Raw genomic sequence first — 24,275 nt, 5'->3', positions numbered from 1 at the left:
TATGACCAAGACGTATGAAACTAAATATCAGTAAGATATCTAGTTGGAAACAAATAAGCAGAACCATCAATAAAAACCAGGCGACAATTTCTACTGCATGTTTCGCTAGACAGCACTAAAGTGAGAACACTTTACTGCACCATCTAAGAAAAATAGATATAATTATACAAAGTATGTAATTTATTGTTTTCTTATTTTCATTTTAAATTGTAATGTTCACATCAAATAGTTAAAGAAATCGATCCTTGCAGCATTTCGAAATTTCTTTGGGAGAAAACTTTACCATATTAGACTGTGCTACTCGGAAAGCTTTTTTTACAACAAATGATCTTGTTTCGGAGATGTAACCTGTATTTCCCTTATTTACTGAAAGGTGTGAAGTGTCCCGGTTACCCCATTTTACCCTATGCAATAAAAATCATAGTATTGAAAACGACATTTTTGGGGAAATAAAGTTTGAAGAAATTCTGTTATTGGGGAAAAATTCGCCCCGAATTCTAGCGTACGTCCTTAAGTCAGTCGATTTTATATGAAATGAAGAACAATCGAAGTAGTAGTATTCAACCTTTCATGAGAGAGGAAAGAGATAGAGTGAAGTCGTTCGAGTTACCTCCCATCAAAAACGTACGCCATTTGCATATTTGTCTGCACCGGTAGAAGGTTTGTCTATTTTCTTCCAAAATACATGTGTAAGTACGTATTCATCCGGAAAATTTATTGTTTATTTATTATTATTTTGTTAATTTTCAATAATGTTGTGACTGTTACATCCTCGGAGTACCAACCATGATTCGCGGAGTTAATTTAAATTCAGCTCGACAAATAACAGTTGTCATATGAAAATGTTTACATACCTGATTAAACACATTTACCCACCACCACATTCATTATTTCAACTAGTGTTATTTAATAAAGTTTTCTACTGGTATTAGTGAGAAACAGACGTGTAGAATAAACAGTTGCAGTCGTCTGCAAACCTTGAAATTTCGCGGATATGACACCACAGTATCCTGGAACTTGAATCACGTGACTTAAAGGTCAAATACAGTCATTGATGTGGTTTTCATGCTTTTTAATGTTTTTGTTTTTAAAAAGTTTCACTACAGTAAATTAACATTTCAAATGTCCAACAAAAAAGTTTCTATTCTTTCAGACTTACACAGTGAGGACATAGGAAAGATTCCACTCTATTAGTTACTCATACAAGGGGGGTATTCGATCTACTCCTTACCACCGAAACAAAATGGCGGCCAAAACTGAAAATGTGAGTTTTTCTTACTTTTTTTCTTTTTCAAGGATATCTAGACAATAACACATGTCTATCAACCTGCTCCACTGTTTTCTCTATCAACCGGTACCTTTCACTTTGGAAACAGTGCTGTAATTTGTCTGGAATGCTGGTCATGAGATTCGAATCGATGGAAAATCCTCCGTTAAACACGGGATAAGGAATAGTGCGATTAGCAAAAATGGTCTTTGTTCCTAATATACCGCAGGTTGTAAGCTATTTTTCTGACTGAGAGGAATATTTCCACATACTTATCTAATACTGTTCGTTTTGTGCAGATCACAGTTCGTATTTTCAAATAAAACACAATTTTTGTCCGATGGTAAGGAACAGTGTGCGAAATCAGAGGATAAGGTGCAGTGCAATTTTTTCAAACGGATTTTACAGTTTTCTTTCATCGTTTCTGAGATAACCAGTTGACATTTCTCTACCATGTAATAACTGAAGGGGTCGGATTGAGGAGAAGAACAGTAACATAATCCCCGAATGAACATATTACCAGACAAGATATGTCAGTAGGTAAGCACACTTGACTTTTTCAGTGATTGTCGATTAAACAAAACTGTTGTTCTCTGTTCTTCGTGGTGTCTTATATCACTTTTGGCCTAGATATTTGGCCAATCAAACATTTTATAGGAACTTATATTTGGCCATTCAAATGCTAAATAGGTAGGGAGCAAATGTAACCGATTTTTCCATTGTTAAATATACAAAGCAACCAATTTCCTCTTCAGAAGATATACTACAAAGTTTGATTTCCACTTCAGAAGCTTTTCACGAAATATAAACAAGAACGATTCTTCTGGAAATTACAAATCGGTTAGGTCTCTTGGTAGACTTTTATGATTATTCATGACGGCCAAGAACCGTTGCTTTTTATTTCACAATCTCATTTGCATATTTAAAGTGAAACTCTGACCATCTTACTGTAATTCGTGTAGTATAATACTAGTAGCAATTTTCAGTTGCTGTGCATTTCCATGTGTAAAATGAATGATATTTCCGCATAAGTATTTGGTTGTCGTGCTTTTGAAATATATAAACCAGGCATTCGGAACAGGACAATGCTCTATTCTGTATGCTAAAACATACTAGTACGGTAATCCAATCTCATTTGAAAGACTTCCAAGTAGGATGTCTCGTTATCAGCCTGCATGAAAAAAGTGAAAAATGTAAACATTTTCATAAACATGGCTATAATTATGGGGACTCGGATTCAGTCTTCATTTAAAAATGCAAAAGGAATTATTCACCCAAAATCACTAGTGACGCGCATGTGTATGTTACTGTTTACTATCTTATTCACAAATCAATAGAAGAGTAATTCGTCTCCATGTCATATAGCACTAAGCTTGTTTGATTTTTATACCGAACCTTTGACTGTTACCTTTGTCTGTTAGTAATTTATGAAGCTTCAAACTACCGTAAACAATACATACGTTACTGTCGCCAGCTCATGTTTATGTTTAATGAACGTTCTTGTAGTTAAAATTCATCAGTAGTCAACGAAATCACATATTTTTATGAAGTAACATAGGAAGTTATTTTATAATCAAACATAGATACAAATTTTTCCGGACTCCTTTGGTATCAGTCATCATTTAAAATGATGCCAAAGAATATGATAATGTGTTTGCCGTTTCTGGGTAGAATAAACATTCACACATGTCTGTTTGTAAATTATATAACTATTATGCTTGCTCATTCATGCTATTAATTCGGGTTACATTTTATACCATATCAGCGTGGAAAACCTTGCCCAAAAGCGTATATAACAGATTGATACATCCGTTACCGTATTGTAGAAATATCACAATTTAATTCATTTTTTTAATGCTCTTAAAGACGAAGATCATTGTCATATCTGATAGCTGATTACCCTTTAGGCAACAAATATCTATCTATGAATACTTTTTATGAGCATCAAAGAAGGAAATGATACATACGTGATCGATACATACGTTACTGAAATATTTAAAACTAACTCCTACGTCAGCATATGTCAACAGTGACGCAGGGTTTCATGTTTACAAGCTTTTTAGGTCGCCAACTTTTAATTTTGATAACCTTTTATCACGTACACATTGTAAACAAATTCAGTTTTGAGAATTGTATGCTATAGATATGATAAGAGAATAATATCACACCGTAATAAATTTTCATATCTAATAATTTTTAAATATAGAATATGTTTATTATTTTCAAATGAAATCATTACATGTATATTAATGTATATAAAAGTAAAGATACAGTGTTTACGAGTGATACATACGTATCCAATAGTAACGTATGTATAATTTCAAATAAAAAAAAAAACATTTCTTTTTTTGTGGCATTCGTAATGTAGTAATACAATAATTTGAATATCATGCTCGGAATATACAGGATATGAATAGATAGGAAAGTATTTTCGCATTATGTTCAAAACGGGTGCCATTATTTATCTCCAAAGTTGATTTGACAATGTAATTCAAATTCCATTTGATCTGTAATTCATTTACATCAATACTAATGCTTCAATTCAGTCGTACAGGATGGATTTTATATCGTTTCGTAGAATTTTGACAATTACATAACGCAGATTCTTACTTTTGTACAGCAGGAGGTTACATGCCAGTGTAATTGTGCAGTAACGTATGTATTTGCTTTGAAAAAAAGCTATTTGTTATCGCGATATTGTTTATTCTTCTTTTCTGCAATTCACATGATATGCATAACTGCCTTGATAGTGATTAAACATCTTAAAACATTTCCTTTATTATAGTTTTGGACCAATATACTAGAAATTTAGGACGTACATAAATTTCAGGGCAGTATCATAGATGATTGAATTCAAATGAGAATACACTATTGCCCATAAACAGTAATACAAAATTTAATGTGATCGAAACATATTCAAAGGGCATATAAAAGATTTTATTGAATTAACGAAAAGTGGTATCGGTAAATACATTGTATATGCATAATTTACTTAACTGGTACATACGTTACCTTGAGCATACTCATCGATTTTGTGTTATGTATGATGAAAATATGATAGAATGTTCTCAAAGTTGTTAGAATGACTGTAAATATTCCAGGACTTTTCCTTCAGACAAAACTATTGTTTGTATTACATTTAAATTACATAGACAAAAAGAAAAAACTGGTTTAGTTCACTCTGAATGTTTAAATAAAATTTGATTTCAATTCATCTTGTTAGTTTGATATACGAAGCCGGAAAAAATAAATGCAGTTTGTATAATCAGTATGTAGCTAAAATGCTGGTATATTTTCAGCTATTCTACTAAACATACCGACACAGTCAACCGCGCAACTGTTCCCGAAAACAGTTTGTTTTTTAAACACTGGTGTAGTCACGTATGTATTTTGAAAACCCTCAAGGAAAAAGTGGTGATGTTTTTTAATGTATCATAACTTTCTTCAGAGAAAATTTTCATGGTTGTTTTTTTCTTGTGTTTAATCTAGGTATCTTTTATTTTGAAAATGAAAACACCTCACTTGTATACCTCATTTTTTTCCAGATTTTTTACGACCTATATGCGCCTAATTTGTAATTTTGGGTGAATTACTTCTCCAAAAAAGCTTTTAAAATGTTTGAATTATTATATACCATTAGGAGAAAGGCTTCTGGAAAACAAGGTTTAGTCCTTTTCATAAATAGATGTCAGCAGTAGTGTTTTCAAATCATAATAGTAAGATTTAGATTCGTTTATTTATAAAGCTTATGGAACTAGATGTGGTGATAAACGTATTTTATGATACTGCTTTCACCCCTGAAATTAACATGTATGCTTTAACACATAGTGGGAACTCCAAAAACATTAGAAGCATAAGCACCACTTGCCAAAACACAAATGTAAAAGCACATAGTGTAAACACTCCTATACCAAAAAGAAATTTACAGATAGTTAAATGTTGGCAAGGGATACTATATTAAATACTTGCTAAACTTTTGGCTTTCAGTACATCACGTGTCTGATAGACAGGCGGATACCTTTTAAATCTTACTACATTGAGCAAGAGATAGTTATAAATGATCACCAAAATATTATTTTAACAGAAATTTACTTGATTGTCTCTGAAAAGAGCGAAGGAAAAAGTCGCTTGAAGAAGTGAACTGCACCATATCCTCTTATTTTCGTACACTGTTCCTTACCATCAGACAAAAAACTGTGTAATTTAAAATTACGACTTTTAATCGGCTCCAGACTAATCATGAAGGAAATATATATTGATATTTTACTTCTAATAAAAAAAAATAGCTCACAGCTGTTTGAATAATTAGGAAAAAAGACCATTTTTGCTAATCGCACTATTCCTTATCCCGTGTTTAACGGAGGATTTTCCATCGATTCAAATCCCATGACCAGCATTCTAGACAAATTACAGCACTGTTACCAAAGTTAAAGGTACCGATAGATAGAGAAAACAGCGGAGCAGGTTGATAGCCATGTGTAATGGTCTAGAAATCCTTAAAAAAGATAAAAAGTAAGAAAAACTCACATTTTCAGTTTTGGCCGCCATTTTGTTTCGGAGGTAAAGAGTAGATCGAATACCCCCCTTGTCATATGCCAGTGCAGTGAATCTGATCGATTTCAGTGTTTACATGTTTTTGTATTTTTAGCTCATCTGTCACGTAGTGACAAGGTGAGCTTTTGTGATCGCCCTTCGTCCGTCGTCTGTCCACGATTTCTTTTGAACACGATAGAGACCACATTTTGTAATTGATTGAAATCAAACTTGCACACAACTTCTTTTGGCATAAAATCCCATCACGGGCTCTAGAGTTATTTTTGGTTTGTGAACACGATAGAGACTCCATCTTGCAATCAATTTTAATCAGACTTGCACACAACTTGTATTGGCATAAGATACTTTAACGAGCTAGGCTAAGTTTGCCGGACAAGCCTGTATCTGATTTCTGATCTCTCTGTCGTGGGGGCTTTTTCTCCTTCTCTCCCTCTGGTCAGATCGCTCTGTGTCTGTACTAGTAGAGGATGAATTATGCGCCCTGTGTGGCTGCATTTGAACTATGTAAAGCGCCTTTGAACGTGAAATTGATCAGGAAAAGGGCGCTGTATAAATCTGGTATAATAATAATAATAATAAGATCTCGGTTCCTTTCGAAAACTGGCCAGATTCCATCATGGGTTCCAGAGTTATGGCTCCTGAAAGGGCCAAAATTTGCTATTTTTAGCTTGTGAACACAATAGAGACCACATTTTGCAATCAGTTTTGTTCAAACTTGCACACAACTTGTATTGGGATAATATCTCGGTTCCTTTCGAAAATTAGCCAGATCCCCTCATAGGTTCCAGAGTTATAGTCCCTTAAAAGTCCAAAAATTGCTATTTTTGGCTTGTGAACACGATAGAAACCACATTTTTTAATCAATTTTTAATCAAACTTGCACCCAGCTTGTATTGGCATAATACCACAGTTCCTTTCGAAGACTGGCCAGATCCTATCATGGGTTCTAGAGTTATGGTCCTGTAAAGGGCCAACATTTGCTAAACAAAATTTTCTAAACAAATCTTCTTCCTGAAAGCCACAGGGCAGAATTACACCAAACTTCACAGGAATGATCCTTGGGTGGCCCCTTTCAAAATGTTTCAAAGAATTGAATTACATGCAGAACTCTGGTTGCCATGGCAACCGAAAGGAAAAACTTTAAAAATCTTCTTGTCCAAAACCACAGAGCCTAGGGGATTGGATTTCTGGTATGTAGCATCATCTAGTGGTCCTCTACCAAAATTATTCAAATTATCCCCCTACGGTCAAATATGGCCCCGGCCCGGGGGTTATATGGTTTATATAGACTTATATAGGGAAAACTTTGAAAATCTTCTTGTACAAAACCACATGGCCTAGGGCTTTGATATTTGGTACGTAGCATCATCTAGTAGTCCTCTACCAAGATTGTTCAAATTATCCCCCTAGGGTCAAATATGGCCTGGCCCCGGGTGTCCCAACTTTTACATAAATTTATAAAGGAAAAGTTTTTAAAAATCATCTTGTCTAAAACCACTATTTAGTATGTAGTATTGCCTTGTGGTCCTCTACCAAGATTGTCCAAATTATTAGCCTTGGGTGAAAAGAGGCCCCGCCCTGGGGTCACTTAGTTATTATACGAGTTATACAGGAAAAATACTTCAAATCTTCTTGTCTGAAACTGAAAGGCCTAGGCTTTTGATAGTTGGTATGTTGCACTGCCTAGTGGTCCTCTACCAATATAATTCATATTATTACCCTGAGATGAAAAGAGGCCCCGCCCAGGGGTCCCGAGGTTTACACAGAATTACATGTATATAGGAAAAAACTTGCCTGAAACTAAAAGGCCTAGGCTTTTGATATTTGGTATGATGCATTGCCTAGTAGTCATCTACTAAAATTGTTCAATTTATGCCCCTGGGATGAAAAGAGGCCCCGACCGGGGTCACTTAGTTATTATACGAGTTATATAGGAAAAATACTTCAAAAATTATCTGATCCTATTTCCTAGACTGTTTAATTATTATAACCTGATGACCCCAAGTAATATAATGTCACTTGACTGTGACCTTGACCTGCTGACCTACTTTCTTGTATTTTTAAGATACAAGTCTTGAAATTCGGATGACATGCACAGTTTTGCACACCGATCTTAAAACTGACTTTCATTGACCATGAATATGACCTAATGACTTTCTTAATATTTTAGCATCAGTTTGACATTTGAAACATGTAGCTCATATTACTCAAATGAGCGATCCAGGGTCATCATGACCCTGTTGTTTTTACCTTGTGAACACGATAGAAGTGACATTTTACATTTGATTTTAACCACACTTACACACAAATTAAGTCACTATAAGATCTTGGTTCCTTTCGAAAACCGGCTGGATTCCATCATGGGTTCTAGAGTTACTGTCCTTGAAAGGTGCAAAATTTCTATTCTGACCCTTTCAGCCATATAGAGAAAGAAAAGATAGATGAATGCAAGAGGGATAGCTAAAGGAAAGATTCTGGAGAGGTCTTAGATCAGAAAAGTTAAAAATGTCAACAAGAGTGTCATATGAATCGGCAGATACTTTTGAAAAATTACGACGTTAAGCTCAGTTAGAAGAAGAAGAGAGAAAGTGCTCTGATGAAGAGAGTATGAAGTCTTTAAATGTCAAAATAAGTCAACAAAAACAGACTGATGAGAAACTTACACTTATGAAAGATTCACTTGATAGACTTAAAACAGTTAAAAGTGATGTTGGAAAGTTAAAAGTCCAAAGTCAGAACTCAAATAGAAGAGGAGGATATAATCAACGGAGGTCATTATAGAGGTGGATTTAGAGGACGAAATAGAGGAAATAAAGGTCCTACACGATATGAACAGAGACCTCCAGAGAACAAAGAATCGACTAAAAAGAAAGGAACTGAACAAACAGGAAGGAGCTTATATCAGAGGGCTCGATGGAAGTAAAGAAGTAAAACGCCCAAACAAAGATACAAATATATACTTAGAAAAAGACTGAGAGGAAAGTCAAACGAAAACACATTTTTAATTGACACTATTGAAGTAAAGGCTCTTATCGACACGGGATCAATGGTCAGCACAATATCAGAAACTATTTCAATCAAATGGATGACAGGCCAGAATAACATGACATTGAGGACTTTCAATTAAATATCAAAGAAGCAAATGGGAAAGAGATACCATACCAAGGTTATATAGAAGTTGAAGTAAGAGTACCAACATTGGAATGGAAGGACTGACTGTACGTCTTGTAGTTAAAGCTACAAATGACAACATAGAAGTTCCAGTAATTGTTGGTACAAATATCATACGTGAATGTGCAAGGTGGTTGAGTGCCAACTTATCTGCAGATACAGATATTCCATTAGAATAGAAAACCGCATTTGGAACAATGGGCCAGTCTTGTGTGGGCAGAGTTAAGTAGACCAAGAACTTTATTCTGCAACTAATGGAAGTAAAAACTGTAACTGGACTTCTACATTAGACTTATGACAGGAACTCGGCCGTAACCGAAGACCTTGAAGGTATTGGCCCGGATAAGCCCACAATCCGCCCTCGTGTGGTTAAAATCCAGGCCAAATCAACCATATGCCAGCTACAACAAGTAGAAGTATTGGGCCCTGCTCCAATATTTGACTCCAAAGAGGACACAATATCACCTGAAAAGGAAACAATACTTAACTGTGAGAGTTCCTTTGTCCATCAACAGTCTACACCTGAAAAAGAAAAAGAAGATATTAGTGAAAAAAATGAAGATTACATCAGAAAAATGATAACAAATATGGAGTGAATTTGAAATTTTCTTGATTATCTGAGGAGCAGCCAAAATGTTTATAATCTAATTGAAAAATGCCAAAACATCTTTAGATTTGGGACATACATCAAAAGTGAAACACAAAATAGAATTCACCAACAGTCAGCCATTTAAAGAGCCCTCTCGAAGAGACCTGCCTGCAATGTTTAATGAAGTAAAACAACATTTACAAGAGATGTTAGATATTGGTACTATTTGACCATCTAAAAGCCCTTGGTCTTCCAATGTTGTTATTGTTCGGAAGAAAGACGGTACCATCCGCTTCTACATCGACTTCCGAACACTTAACTCCAGGTCAAAGAAGGATGCGGATTGCACATACTCTTCATATTTTTTTTGGCGCAAAGTACTTCATCAAATTAGATTTGAAATCTGAGTATTGGCAAATCGAGTTCGAAGAGGAAGATAAGGAGAAAACAGATTTCCAGGTTGGCGGTCTTGGCTTTTATGAGGCAAACATGATGCTTTTTGGCTTTTGCGATGCTCCTGTCACTTTTCAGCGACTCATGGAACGCTGTATGGGAGACCTCAACCTGAGAGACTGCCTTATCTACCTCGACGATGTCAAAATCTTCAGCAAGGACATTGATTCCCACCTCGATCGCCTCAGCGCAGTTTTTGAACGTTTAGCTGATTTCCGTTTGAAAATAAAACCACCAAAATGTGAATTCTTCCGGAAAGAGACAACCTACCTGGGACATGTAGTTTCCAAAGGAGGAATCAAGGCAGACCCAATGACAACAGAAGCCGTAAAGAATTAGCCTTCTCCTAACTCTATCAAACAGGTTCGACAGTTCCTTGGTTTTGCTGGATATTATTAGTTTATCAGAGGATTTGCTGCCTTTGCCAGACCTCTGAATGATCTTTTGATAGGTCGTCCAACCAAGGAACAGAAAAAGATTCCCTTTAAAAGGGTCAAACGCTCTGTATTTTGATGGAAGGAACCACAGCAACGGGCTTTCGAAAGTATAAAGGAACAGCTAACAAATCCGCCTGTTCTCGGATATGCCGACTACTCAAAGCCGTGTACTGTCCGTGTAGATGCTTTCTCGTTAGGACTTGGAGGTGTACTTTACCAAAAGCAGGGAGACAAGAATCGAGTCATTGCCTATGCAAGCCAGAGCCTGAGGCAAAGTGAGAGGAATTATCCAGCTAATAAACTCGAATTTCTCGCCCTCTAGTTGGCGGTTACTGAAAAGTTTTACGACTACATGTATGGTGCGAAATTTGAGGTTGTGACTGATAATAACCCTCTCACTTATGTGAACACTACAGCGAAGCTTGGTGCTGTCGGCCACAGATGGCTCGCTGCTCTGGCCAACTATAATTATACAGCCAGATACCAAAAAGGAATAAACCATCCTGACGCTGATGGACTTAGTCGGCTTATCCCTCATGAGATCATACAAGCAGTAACAATTGCAGCAACGGTTGACACTAAACCTCTAGTAGACACCATTCAAGACCCTGACAAACCCGATAAAAGAGATGACACCCTTAATTTAGATGACATCTTGAGATCTCAAAGCTTGTCTTGAAAAGTCTGGAGAAAAGTTCAGGCCCAGGGTCCAGTCATTTACAAGATAATAGAAAGCATAAGAAACGGCACAATACCAGCTCAATCGATTTTTTTGTTTGTTTGTTTTTGGTTTAACGCCGTTTTTCAACAGTATTTCAGTCGATTGCCGTAGGCTTTCTTTTCTGCGTAAATGGCCTCACCTTGTTCTTCTCCAAGATGTCCTGTACAGACAATCATCCATATCAGGTGAAGATCGCCTACAACTTGCCCTTCCTGAAGCACTCCGATCAGAAATCTTCAGAGATTTACACGACGACCTTGGTCATCAGGGTCGCGATCGGACAACATCGTTATTTAAAGGAAGATTCTACTGGCCAGGAATGGACACATTTATTGCAGACAGCGTCAGAAAAAGTGACCGCTGCATTCGACGAAAGTCTCGCTCTACCACAGCTGAGCTGACGCTTACTCAGTCAATGACCCCGATGTACATAGTCTGCATAAACTATTGATCTTTTGAACGGTCCAAGTGAGAATTTGAAAACATCCTAGTTTTAACTGACCATTTCAGTAGATATGCGCAAGCATACCCTACCAGCAATCAGACAGCAAAAACAACTGCTCGGATTCTGTTTGACAACTCTGTTGTTCATTATGGATTTCCGGGCAGAATACACAGTGACCAGGGACAAAATTTTGAGTCGGCCCTAATAAAGGTGTTTTGCAGTCTGGCTGGCGTAGAAGTGACTAGGACCATCCCTAATTATGCTATGGGCAACGGAATGGTCGAGAGATTTAACCAGACATTGCTCAAAATGCGGGGTACCCTAGAGGAGCATCAAAAGTCGGACTGGAAGGCTCATGTTTCAAGTGTAGTGCATGTCTACAACGCCACCAGGCACGAATGTATTTGACCTTCCCCTTACTTCCTTATGTTTTGTAGGCATCCTAGACTCGCTATTGATGCTTTTCTAGGACTTCCTACGGACAATCTGTTTTCAGGCAAAGGCCCGTCAAATCGCCATAAAAATGTCATCAACAAACAAGGCCCATTACGATAAAGATGCACGCAATTCTGTTCTATGCCCTGGAGATCGTGTGCTTGTCCGAAACGTTTCTATTCGTGGTAAACAGAAACTTGCTGATAAATGGGAACATACTCCCTGCATTGTTCTTCGTCAGCCTATCGAAGACATGCCTGTCCATGAAGACAAACGGAAAGGCGAACGATATAAGAAGTCTCGGACTTTACATAGAAACATCCTTCCGTTTATGACCCTTATAGATGTGCAGGACAAAGAACAGCCGGACCAAGATAACCATGACAGTCTTAGTGAAGAATCTACTGACGTCATACATTTAAAAGAAAGTTCAGACCTAGATGATGACTCTGCACAGGAACATATTGACGAGGATCATGTATAATAAGGGAGTGATCGTTCCGCCCGTCCATATGTCATCCCTATAAGACGTAATCGAGGAGATATAGGACACTTGAAACCATTCAGGTAAGCCAGGAACGACGGAAGCCCAAATGGATGATGACATGAAGACATGATAGTCAGCCAATATAACTTCTGACCTCAGCAATATCAACTTTTTATTGTTTTGATGTAGTGATTTCTAAAGGTATGAGTGAATATGCGTTTGTCTTATTGTATAGGTACGGTATGTGTTAGTTTGTAGATCCGTCGAATCTTAGCATAGGTAGTTTATCTATGATAACCGTATTTAAGGTTAAATAACGATTGGTCACTCTGAAGGCTAATGAAAGTGATACATTATGTATACTTATCTTACTTACCCTATATACCTCTGGTAGAAATACTTACCTGCGTAAGTTAGATACTTACACACCAGATACCTTAATGTAGTATCTTGCAACCTTTGGGTTCTGTGCCACTTACTTTATTACAGTGATAGAGTTAATTTAATGTTTATACTTACCTCTGGTGAAGTACATATACTTCGAGTTTTAGCCCAGCTAGCGTGTACGCTTAATTATTAGTATTTTGAACTGTTATTTTGTTTAATAGTATTGGCATTTTATTTTTATCTTATACTCTAGGTAGATGTACAGAAAAGTCAGGAGCCTTTTCACGAACCTGGGTTTGAAACTATTGAATAAAATATGAAATATAAATATCAGATGTTATGCCTGTTATTTATTCTTGATCTTGACCAAATGTCCCGTTATTGCCCTATTCACTTACTTCTACCTTTTTTACCTGTACTAACTGCTACTAGCCTGTCACCCGTAAATAAATCTCCAGTGTTCGGGTATCGGGGTATGTTGTGCAATGTACCATTGCAGTTGATATCTTGGCATTGGATTATGTTGTTACGTTTATATGGCATTATATATATATGATAATAAAAATCTAGGGTATTTACATATTTTGCAGGTGAGTTATATTTTTTTTACATTCTGTTAACCATAAAGTATCATTTCAGGGTTTTTATGTTAGTAATATGGTTCAACCATGTCTAAGCTAATTTTCTTGTATTTACCTGTTTACTAGGAATCTGTACACAAACCTTGATGCGTTACATAATTACCAAATGTACATGTATTTTGACCTTATGTATAATATTTTATGTAGTCATTTATTGCACTTGATATCTTGACATTGGATTATGCTGTTACGTTTATATGTCATTATATATATGAAAATAAAAATCTAGGATAGTTACATATTTTGCAGTTATCTGTATGGCCAGACTTGGACAACCACGAACCCAAACAAGTGATTGGGCTACGTCGGCACGTCCTTCAGATTCAACTTGAAGTTGAAAAACTGTTTTTATGTCATTTTACATGTCCACGCAAGTTTTATGTCAGCGTTGTTTATTTCCTTTAAAAACATAGATAAGCATTTTTAGCTCATCTGAGCACCCGGTAAAATCAAAGGAAAAGCTTGTTAACATTCTAGAGGCCACATTTATGACCCAATTTCATGAAACTTGGTCAGAATGTTTATCTTGATGATCTTTAGGCCAGGTTCGAAACTTGGTTATGTGGGGTCAAAAACTAGGTCACTAGCCAGATCAAAGGAAAATCTTGTTAACAATCTAGAGACCACATTTTAAGTTTGAAACTCATGAGAAATGCGTTGTCTGTCAGCAATTGCCTAGTAAACACTCTAGAGGCCACAGTTGTGACCCAACCTTTATGAAACTTGGTCAGAATGGTTGTCATGATGACCTCTAGGTCAAGGTAGAATCTGGGTTATGTGGGGTCAAATACTATGTTACCCACACAGATTAAAGGAAATGTTTGTTAACACTCTAGAAACCCATCTTCATGAAACTTGGTCAGAATGTTCATCTTGATCTCTAGTACAAGTTCGAAACTTTTTATGTGGGGTCAAAAACTAGGCCACTTGGTCAAATCAACGGAAAAGCTTGTTAACATTATAAAGGAAACATTCCTAACCTTGTCTTCATGAAATTTGGTCTGAATGTTTATCTTGATGATTCCTATGCCAAGTTTGAAACTGGGTCATATGGAGTTAAAAACAAGGTAAAAAGGAAAAGCTTGTAAACACTATCGATGCCACATTTACGACCTTATCTCAATGAAACATGGTTAGAATGTTTATCTTGATGATCTGTAGGTCATGTATGAAATTGGTCAAATGGAGTCAAAAACAAGTTCACCCACTCAAATTTAAGGAAAAGCTTGTTAACACTATTGAGGCCACATTATATGACCTATCTTCATGAAACTTGGTCAGAATGTTATCTTGATGATTTTAAGGCCAAGTTTGAATATGTGTGATGTGGATTCAAAAACTAGGTCACTCACTTAAATCAAAGGAATAGCTTGTTAACACTCTAGAGGCCACAGTTATGACCCTATCTTCTTGAAACTCGGTCAGAATGCTTATCTTGATGATTCCCAGACCAAGTTTGAAATGAGTCATGTGGGGCAAAAGCTAGGTCACCCGTTCAAATCAAAGGAACGCTTTTAAACATTCTAGAGGCCACATTTATGATCCTGTCTTCATGAAAGTTGATCAGAATGTTTATCTTGATGATCCCTTCTTCACCAAACTTGCTGACAATGTTTGTGGGCATAATATCTCGGCCAAGTTTGATAACCACCCAATTCGCCCAATGCACTCTTGGATTATGGCCCTTGAATTACTAAAAGAACTGCGAATTTAGCCTTGTACGCCCTTTAAGTCGAACAGTTTTCATGCGATCTTCACCAAACTTGCTGACAATGTTTGTGGGCATAATATCTCGGCCAAGTTCGATAGCTTTCCAAATCGCCCCAGACACTTGGATTATGGCACTTGAATTACTCGAAAACTGCCAATTTAGCATTGTCCGCTCTCTAGGTCAAACAGTTTTCATCCGATCTTCACCAAACTTGCTGACAATGTTTGTGGGCATAATATCTCGGCCAAGTTTGATAACCACCCAAATCGCCTCAGGCACTCTTGGATTATGGCCTTTGAATTTACGTAACTGAATGTGTAGACGGGCGTATTTTGTGACAGTCTTGCACTCTTGTTGTATATCCATGTGTAAACATATTTGAATGAAATATATTTCAGTCGAGATTAAGATTTGATTCATTTTATCGGGGACTGATAAACTGCATTTGAAAACTAAATAACTAGTACTTGTGCAGTTGTTCATGTAAAGACGATACACTGTTAAAAAAGTAGATAGCAGATATGAACAGTTACTCATCATAAAGAAGATATACATGCTCGATTTAAAGTGGTAAATTTAGCTTTACGCTCTGTTAGCAAAAATATTACACTTGCTTTCATTGGAGCACCGGCAAGTAAAGATGCTATTAAAACTTATTTCAGCGCCACATTTTTCAGTAATCATTTCATTTACAGACTTAGGTAGCAAGTTACACTTCGAATTTTGGCCCCTGACAATATATATAAAAAAGATAATTAGACCTTCATGATTTTGGATGTCTGTAAATTACAGTGAGTGGTAATGATTGTTAAATCTTTAGAAAATTTAAAAAGCTGATACATGTAAATTCTGATATCAGTTGTAAAACTAACCCCTGCTAGCCTTGTATTAATCGATGAGTCATCTTCGGCGCGGGAAATTCAAATCATTGAATAGTTCCTTGTTTGTGATTGACGCTCGGGTACATTTTTGCTATTTGTTAAAAAACGAGATGGCTAGGCCGACATTCCTGTAGCCTAATGTCCTGTAGCTCAGTACGGCCTATTAAATTGAAAAATGCAATAAAAAGGGACATTGTTCCTGCAACAGGATCATTGCAGGCTGTCCAAAATTGATGCAGATTGCAAAATTGATGATTTTGGCGTGTTATTTTTAACGGATGGTATACAACTTTCGTTTTGATAACTTTCTGTATTGTTGTATGAGAGTCCTGATTTTGTGATTAATTAAAAGCACAAATCATGCACACAATTTATAAAATGGCCACCCTGATTCTGCTAAATAGGGAAGTGCAATATTACGACTCGCTACATGTAAGTCTGGCCGTGCCCAAAATGTTCGAATCTAAGTGTATCCTGCTACCTTAACGGATAGCTAAAATGCTTTATGTTGCTAAAGCGTAAAACAATTGTTTGCTTCCGGTATCCCGACCTACCCTAAATTTTTGGCCCGACCCTAAATGTTTTTATGGCATTGAATAATTTTTTTTTCAACTTTTTAACATAAAAGATAATAGGTAAGGGTAGATTTCTCGGAAGCACAGAGCACCAAAAACACAGCCTCAGAGCCACGCATTTGCAACATAAAGTTGCAAAACTGCACTTTTTATGCTTTAAACATGGTCAGTGATATTAGAAATCAACTTACTGATTCTCTAAAGGTATAACCCCCTTAATTGTATACATTTTTGACACAATAATACTTTCCTTTCCGAAAAGTATCAATTAATAAAAAAAAAGAAAAAAATCCGACCTACCTACCCTAATTTTTAGCTCACCAGAACATAAAGTGCTCAAGGTGAGCTATTGTGACCGGTCATTGTCCGTCGTCGTGCGTCGTCCATCGTGCGTAGTCCGCCATGCGTAGTGCGTCAACATTTGCCTTGTTAACAGTCTAGAGGCCTAAGTTATGACCCAATCTTCATGAAACTTGGTAAGAATATTTGTGTTGATGATCTCTAGGTAAAATTCGAAACTGGGTCATGTGGGGTCAAAAAGTAGGCTAGATCAAAGGAAAATCTTAACACTCTAGAGACCACTTTTATGTCCCTATCTTCATGAATCTTAGTCAAAATGTTTATCTTGATGACCGTTAGTAAGATTTTAAATCTGGTTTATGTGAGGTCAAAAACTAGGTCACCCGGTCAAATCAAAGGAAAAGCTTGTTAACACTATAGAGGCCACATTTATGATCCTATCTTCATGAAACTTGGTCAGAATATGTATCTTTATGATCTTTAGACCAAGTTTGAATATGGGTCATGTGGGATTAAAAACTAGGTCACTAGGCTAGATCAAAGGGAAATCTTGTTAACATTCTAGAGACCACATTTTAAGGTTGAAACTCATGAGAATTGCTCGGAATGTTTGTCTTGATGATCTCTATGTAAAGTTTGAATCTGGGTCATATGGGGTCAAAAACTGTCACCCGGTCAAATTAAAGGAAAAGCTTGTTAACAGTCTAGAGGCCACAGTTATTACCCAATCTTCATGAAACTTGGTCAGAATATTTTTCTTGATAGTTTCTAGGTCAAATTTGAAATTGGGTCATGTGGGGTTAAAAACTAGGTCACTAGGCTAGATCAAAGGAAAATCTTGATAACACCCTAGAGACCATATTTATGACCCTACCTTCATGAAACTTGGTCAAAATGTTTATCTTGATGACTTCTAGGCAAATTTTGAATCTGGGTCATGTAGGATCAAAAACAAGGTCACCCAGTCAAATCAAAGGAAAAGCTTATTAACACCCTAGAGGCCACATTTATAACCCTATCTTCCTGAAGCTTGGTCAGAATGTTTACCTTTATGATCTTTAGAATAAGTTCGAATCAGGGTTATTAGGGATTGAAAACTAGGTCACAAGGCTTGAACAAATGAAAATCTTGTTAACATTCTAGAGACCACATTTTAAGTTTGAAACTCATGAGAATTGTTCAGAAAATTTGTCTTTATAATTTCTAGGTCAGATTTGAATCTGGATCATGTGGGGTCAAAAACTAGGTCACCCGGTCAAATTAAAGGAAAAGCTTGTTTACACTATAGAGGCCACATTTATGACCCAATCTTCATGAAACTTGGTCAGAATGTTTATCTTTATAATTTTAAGCCAAGTTTAAATCTGGGTAATGTGGGGTCAAAAACTAAGTCACTAGGCTAGATCAAAGGAAAAACTTGTTAACTCTCTAGAGACCACATTTTAAGTTTGAAACCCATTAGAATTGCTCAGAATGTTTGTTCTGATGATCTCTAGGTCAAGTTCGAATCTGGGCCATGTGGGGTCAAAAACTGGGTCAGGCGGTCAAATTAAAGGAAAAGCTTGTTAACACTCTAGAGGCCACATTTATGATCCTATCTTCATGAAACTTGGTCAGAATGTTCATATTGATGATCTTTAGGCCAAGTTTGGATCATGTGGGGTCAGAAACTAGGTCACTAGGTCAGATCAAAGCAAACTCTTATTTACATTCTAGAGACCACATTTTAAGTTTGAAACTCATAAGAATTGGTCAGAATGTTTGTCATGATGAAATCTAGGTAAAGTTGGATATTGGTCAGTTGGGGTAAAAACTATGTCACCCAGTCAAATCAAAGAAAAACAATGTGTATGCATTAGGGGCTGCATTTTTCAATGGATATTCATTAAATTTGATCAGAATGATCTTCTTGGTGAAATCTAGGTCAGGTTCGAATATGGGTTATCTGGGGTCAAAAACTATGTCACCTGGTCAAATCAAAGACAAAGCTTGTGTATGCAATAGGTGCCATGCTGCATGCATCAAACCTCGTCAGAGTGTTTGTCTCCGTGAAATCTCGGTGGGTTTCTGTCTGGGTCATGTGGGGTCAAAAACTAGATCACCAGTTCAAAAAAATAAAAGCTTGTTTACACTCTAGGGCCACATTTTTTATTTAATCTTCATAAAAATTGGTCAGAATGTTTGGTAATATGAAGTCATGTATGATTTCGAATCTTGGTCATGTAGGGTCAAAAACTAGGTAACTTGGTAAAATTGAAGCTTGTTTACACTCTAGAGGACACTTTTTGTGCTCCAATCTTCATGAAACTTTGTCAGAATGTTTGTTTTCATGAAATCATGGACAGATTTTAATCTAGGTAATGTTGGATCAAAAAGTAGGTCATTAGGTCAAATCAAAGAAAATGCTTGTTCACACTTCGGCTACATTTTTGGTCCAATCTTAATGAAAATTGGTCAGAATATTTGTCTCCATGAAATTTTGGCCGGGTTAAAAATTAGGTCCGGTTGGGTAAAAAACTAGGTCACTAGGGCAATTCAAAGAAATAAAACACTCTAGAGACATATTTTTGCTCCAATCTTCATGAAACTTGGTCAAAATGTTTATCTCCTTGAAAACACAGACGAGTTTGAAAACGCGGTCCTGTGGTATCAAAAACTGGGTCACTAGATCAAACAAGTTTACACTGTTATGGTGGGTTACTTTGGTGAGCGACCTAGGGCCATCTTGCCCTCTTGGTTTTGAGCATGTTACCGGAAACAATGTTTTTTAGGCCTAAGTGATAGTTATTAGTAATAGGTATTAACTGCACAATTTATTAGATTGAAATGTTTTTAACATTTTTAAGGCTTGTTAGCTCACATGAACCAAAGGTTCAGTGTGTGAGCTGTTGTAATGGCACTATGTCCATTGTTCAGTGTTTGCTTTAAACTTCTTATGAACCGCTTATTGGATCATTGCAAAACTTGATCAGTGGCATGTTTGTAAGGTCCTTTTCTCAAATTTATTCAAAGGGTTCAGCTTAAATGATTTAGGGGCCGTCAAAGGTAAAAAAGAATAAGGTTTTACGACCCGGTCTGTTTTATTTGAGATTCAAATGACCTTTCCAAAAATGTATAGGTTTATATATACTTTCTAGATATAATAAAAAAATGGTAACAAACTTTTGAAGAGTTTAGTGGATAAAATTCAATAAAGCATTATAATTATACCACCTTTTACTGAGGATATTAAACTTGACCGTTGACTGGTTGGACAGTACCACTTATAATTCAAAGGGGTGTTCATAGAAAGTTTACTGACTGAATTGTGAACAGTGCAGACAAAGATCAGCCTGCACTGGTCGCAAAGGCAGAATCACTTGCTGCCAGCAGATTAAAGGTTTCTTAAACTTAGAAGGAGCTCTATTTTTTTGTCAGGCAGAAACGATGAGCCTATCACGTGTCAGGACTGTTGTGTCTACAAATTGGCTACGTGAACAGATAAGTACCAATGTCCAGAAGCAAGCATCGAAAAAACTTAGAATTCTTGATACGTCATTTGTGATGGATAGACATGCTGATTCTTACAATGAGGGTTACAAAAAGTAAGATTTATTTCTTGTACCTGAAAGTTAAAAAAGATGTGATATTTCATAAGTGATCCATAAGTTTTATTATTATTCAGCTATGCAATATTGGACACATTATTAGATAAATTGTGTATATCATATGAAACAGATTGAGCCGATCAGCCAATAGAAGAAAATCAGGGCCAGTATGAAAAAAATCAATATTGATACAAGAAAACTGGATTCAAGCATTTTTATATTATGCCCGTTTTGGAAAAAACTGAATGTATTATGTGATGGCGTCTGTCATAACTTATGTCTGGAGCAAAACATTCAAGGTATTGACTTTCAACTTGGCATATAGGTAGATTGTGATGAGATGATATGAAGACCACAAGTATGAGCTGAATATAGATCTTAGAAAAATTCGTTGCAAGGCATGGTTAATGGGTTTTAATATATTTACCTTTGTACTAAGAAAATTGACCTCATCTCGTCCTATGAATCTTAAGAACATTATTATTTTCCTATAGCACTTTATATATTTTATTGAGGGACCCCCATGGCCAAGTGGTTAAGGTAGCCGAATTACTTGCCCCTCACTGCTGTGGGTTGGGAAACTTTGCTTCTGGTGTGGAATTCTTCATGTGAGAAAGCCATCCGTCAGTGGTTGTATCCTAGTAGTTATTTTTGGGGCCATTTTTCTCTCCAAAAAATACGTTTTATTACCATTTTTGACCAAAAAAAATCCCCTTTTTTACTTATTCCAACTAAAACTGTTCCACATAATTATGCAAGCCATACTTTTTGCAACATAATAACATTGCACTTTTAAGTCATTTTTAGCTCGACTATTCAAGGAATAGTCTAGCTATTCTACTCACCTTGGCGTCGGCGTCACACTTTGGTTAATGTTTTGCTTGCAAGTACATATGGCTATCAGTTAAAGGCATATAGCTTTGAAACTTATATTTTTTTTTCTAGGTCAATTACCAACCTCACTGCGTCAAGTCCTATAACTCTGACATGTATCTTGGCCAAATTATGCCCCCTTTTGGGGGCTTAATAAAATTATATTAATAAATGGATACAGCCTGAAAGTGCTTGAGCTCTTTAATATATATAGCCATGTACTGAATATTTATACTTGCTTTTGTAAGATGGAAGTGTTTTATAATTAATATTCCTTTTCAGATAATGTGTACATGAAATTGATATATCTATATATTTTTCAAGATGAAATAATTTTTTGTCAGTATGTTTGCTTTGAATTCAGAGGTCATATCCCACAGTCTGTCCACTTTGACTTGTACAAATGTACTCCAGAGAAGCCGGGTATCACAGTTGGTTGGCCGGATGTAAATTGTTTTACCGACTATGTTCAGTCCCTTGGAATATGGCCAGAAACACATGTGGTTGCATATGATAGATTTCTTCCACTTTCGGCCTACAGAACATGGTGGCAATTCAGGGTAAGAAAATGATTTTTTAATGTTTTGGGGTGGGTTTGATGCTCTTTTTCAACACGTTTTCACTTAAAAATGTTGTATCATTTATCCAAAGTTCTCAACAAGTAACTGACAGCTTTCTCACATGAATAAGACCTAATGTTATCAGTCAAGCATCTTGGAGAACATTCAATGTGCCAAGCATTCAAGCCATCAGCCTCTAGATACAACGAGTACTTTGATGTTTCTATGAAGCCACCCGCGTCTTTATCTACACTGAAGTGGGAAGTGGACTCTGTAGCTGAGTGGATAAGATTGCTGACTAAAAATAACTTACCCAAAAGTTAATTGTCAAAATGTTTTTTGCCATGTACTTGCATGTATTTTTTATGTTTTAGCAAAAACTGTTGAAGTTCGTATATTTCAGCTACAAAAAGATAATACATATTTCTGTAAATATATATGTAATCAATGTATTATCACAATGCATTTGTATGGTTTAACTGTTGGAGGAATAAGGAGAGCTGTTCAGTATTCATCCGCGAGGCGGCCTGTTTTCAGGTTAAAGCCGAGAGAAATTACTTTTACCCCTCCTTCAACTCTGCCCACACTTATTAATTGTCTTTCCTTCTCCAGTCCCACCCTGTACCCCTCTCTCCCTGTAACCCTATTAACCCAAAGTGAAAACAGTATTCTTCCTCTACTCCATTTTGGTTTTTTGTAGCCTCGGTATGCAGCAAACCCCTTTAACCCCTTCCCCTATTAAAGCTCCATTTTTCACACTTTTCTCCTAGCCCCACTTACAATCTTGTGTTTGACTTCATCATTTTTCCTTAGTACCCTCATACCCCTATATTTCACCACCCTATATAACTATTTTTCCATTTTCCCTCATAACACGTATAGACTGCCCATTACACACTTGCCCCTTATATGGCCCCTTCCCCCAGTTACATTTTCCTATTACCTCTACCACCCCTTCTTCCCCTCCCCACATTTACAATCTGCCTATTACCCCTACTACGAAAGTGAAAAATATAATTCATGTGCCTTCATCTTTGAAATTTGTTTTCCCCATATTATATGAGTACCCACAATGCGCCCTTCCTCCAAGCAAGAAGGTAAAGAGTAATAAAAGTATGTCTGTAGTTTTTTTCGCATTGCATTTACTGTTTATATACTTTTTTCTTTCATTTTCAGTTCTCTATCGACAAACTTTTTCAAATAGTCAAACTCTGCCCTTATTGTCTAGATAATAACCTTTAAACTTTTTTGCAACAATTTTTCAGATGTTACAAGTCTAAAAGAGAGGTCACATTGATTGCACTTTTAAGATTACATTGAGTATACATGCAGTGAGAATTATTTATTACCAGGTCAAGCTTTTAAATTAGCTTTTTAATATCCTGGATATGAATTACCTTAAGTGATAGCTCTAGTTTTATGTTAAGATACAGTAGAAAAAATAACAGTACTCTATTGCCATTTTTACAGGCATTTGGTCATAGAAATATATCTGTGTTAGATGGAGGACTGAAGAAATGGTTGGACGATGGTTTTGAATTGACAACAGAGGAACCAGAGTTTGAGGTCTAAATAGGAATTTTTAGCTTGACTATACAAAGTATATGGAGAGCTATCCTACTCGCCCTGGCGTCGGCGTCCTTCTGCGTCCACACTGAAATTATATATATCACATGGTGGTGAATATTTTGAAGGAATGAGATAGTTTTTTTTTTTGGCATTGTTTGTTTACTACTAATCAAAATGCACTGAATTGCATTCATATTTGAACGCTCCTCGTATTTTCCCCCTAAATGTCGGGGATATCAGTTTGAATTTTATCTACTTTTTGTTTTTGATCTGCGCAATCCCCAAGAAACACTAATGATTTTAAACAAGTTGCAGGCATGTTATCAATCTCTAATTCAAATTACTGGTATTATGGTATGATTGTGAGTATAGTTTTTCATTTCCGGAAAAGCTAGTGCCTTTTGCTGCACATATTGAAAACAGAACAGTCTCTGGTAAAAATTTAATTTTTGAAAACCTAGTTTCATGGCATTCTGCATTTCTTGTTTAGATTATCAGGTCAAAGGTCAATGTTATAGCAACATTGACAGTAAAAATTGTTCAATTTTTATTTTTTTTTTTTTGGGGGGGGGGGGGGGGGGGGGGGTCGGCGTTGGTTAAAGTTTAATGAAATGGTATTCAAATATCATGTA

General features: G+C 36.3%; 1 protein-coding gene across 2 annotated transcripts in view; it reads left to right on the top strand.

Moving 5' to 3' along the window:
• Positions 1–9,995: 9,995 nt before the first annotated feature.
• LOC123533027 (thiosulfate sulfurtransferase-like) overlaps positions 9,996–24,275 on the top strand; it is a 28,778-nt gene continuing 14,498 nt past the window's right edge. Inside the window, exons 1-4 of one of the 2 annotated variants that reach the window (XM_045314684.2) lie at positions 9,996–13,536; positions 20,472–20,638; positions 21,879–22,074; positions 23,545–23,640. In XM_045314684.2, the coding sequence (XP_045170619.2) occupies positions 13,483–13,536; positions 20,472–20,638; positions 21,879–22,074; positions 23,545–23,640 (513 nt within the window). In that variant the 5' untranslated portion in view covers positions 9,996–13,482. The remainder of the gene's footprint in view (positions 13,537–20,471; positions 20,639–21,878; positions 22,075–23,544; positions 23,641–24,275) is intronic. The other variant, XM_045314683.2, reaches the window with a different exon arrangement.

The sequence above is a fragment of the Mercenaria mercenaria genome, chromosome 1 (genome assembly GCF_021730395.1).
Source record: "Mercenaria mercenaria strain notata chromosome 1, MADL_Memer_1, whole genome shotgun sequence".
Lineage (NCBI taxonomy): Eukaryota > Metazoa > Mollusca > Bivalvia > Venerida > Veneridae > Mercenaria > Mercenaria mercenaria.
This window is presented reverse-complemented; position numbering and strand designations above follow the sequence as displayed.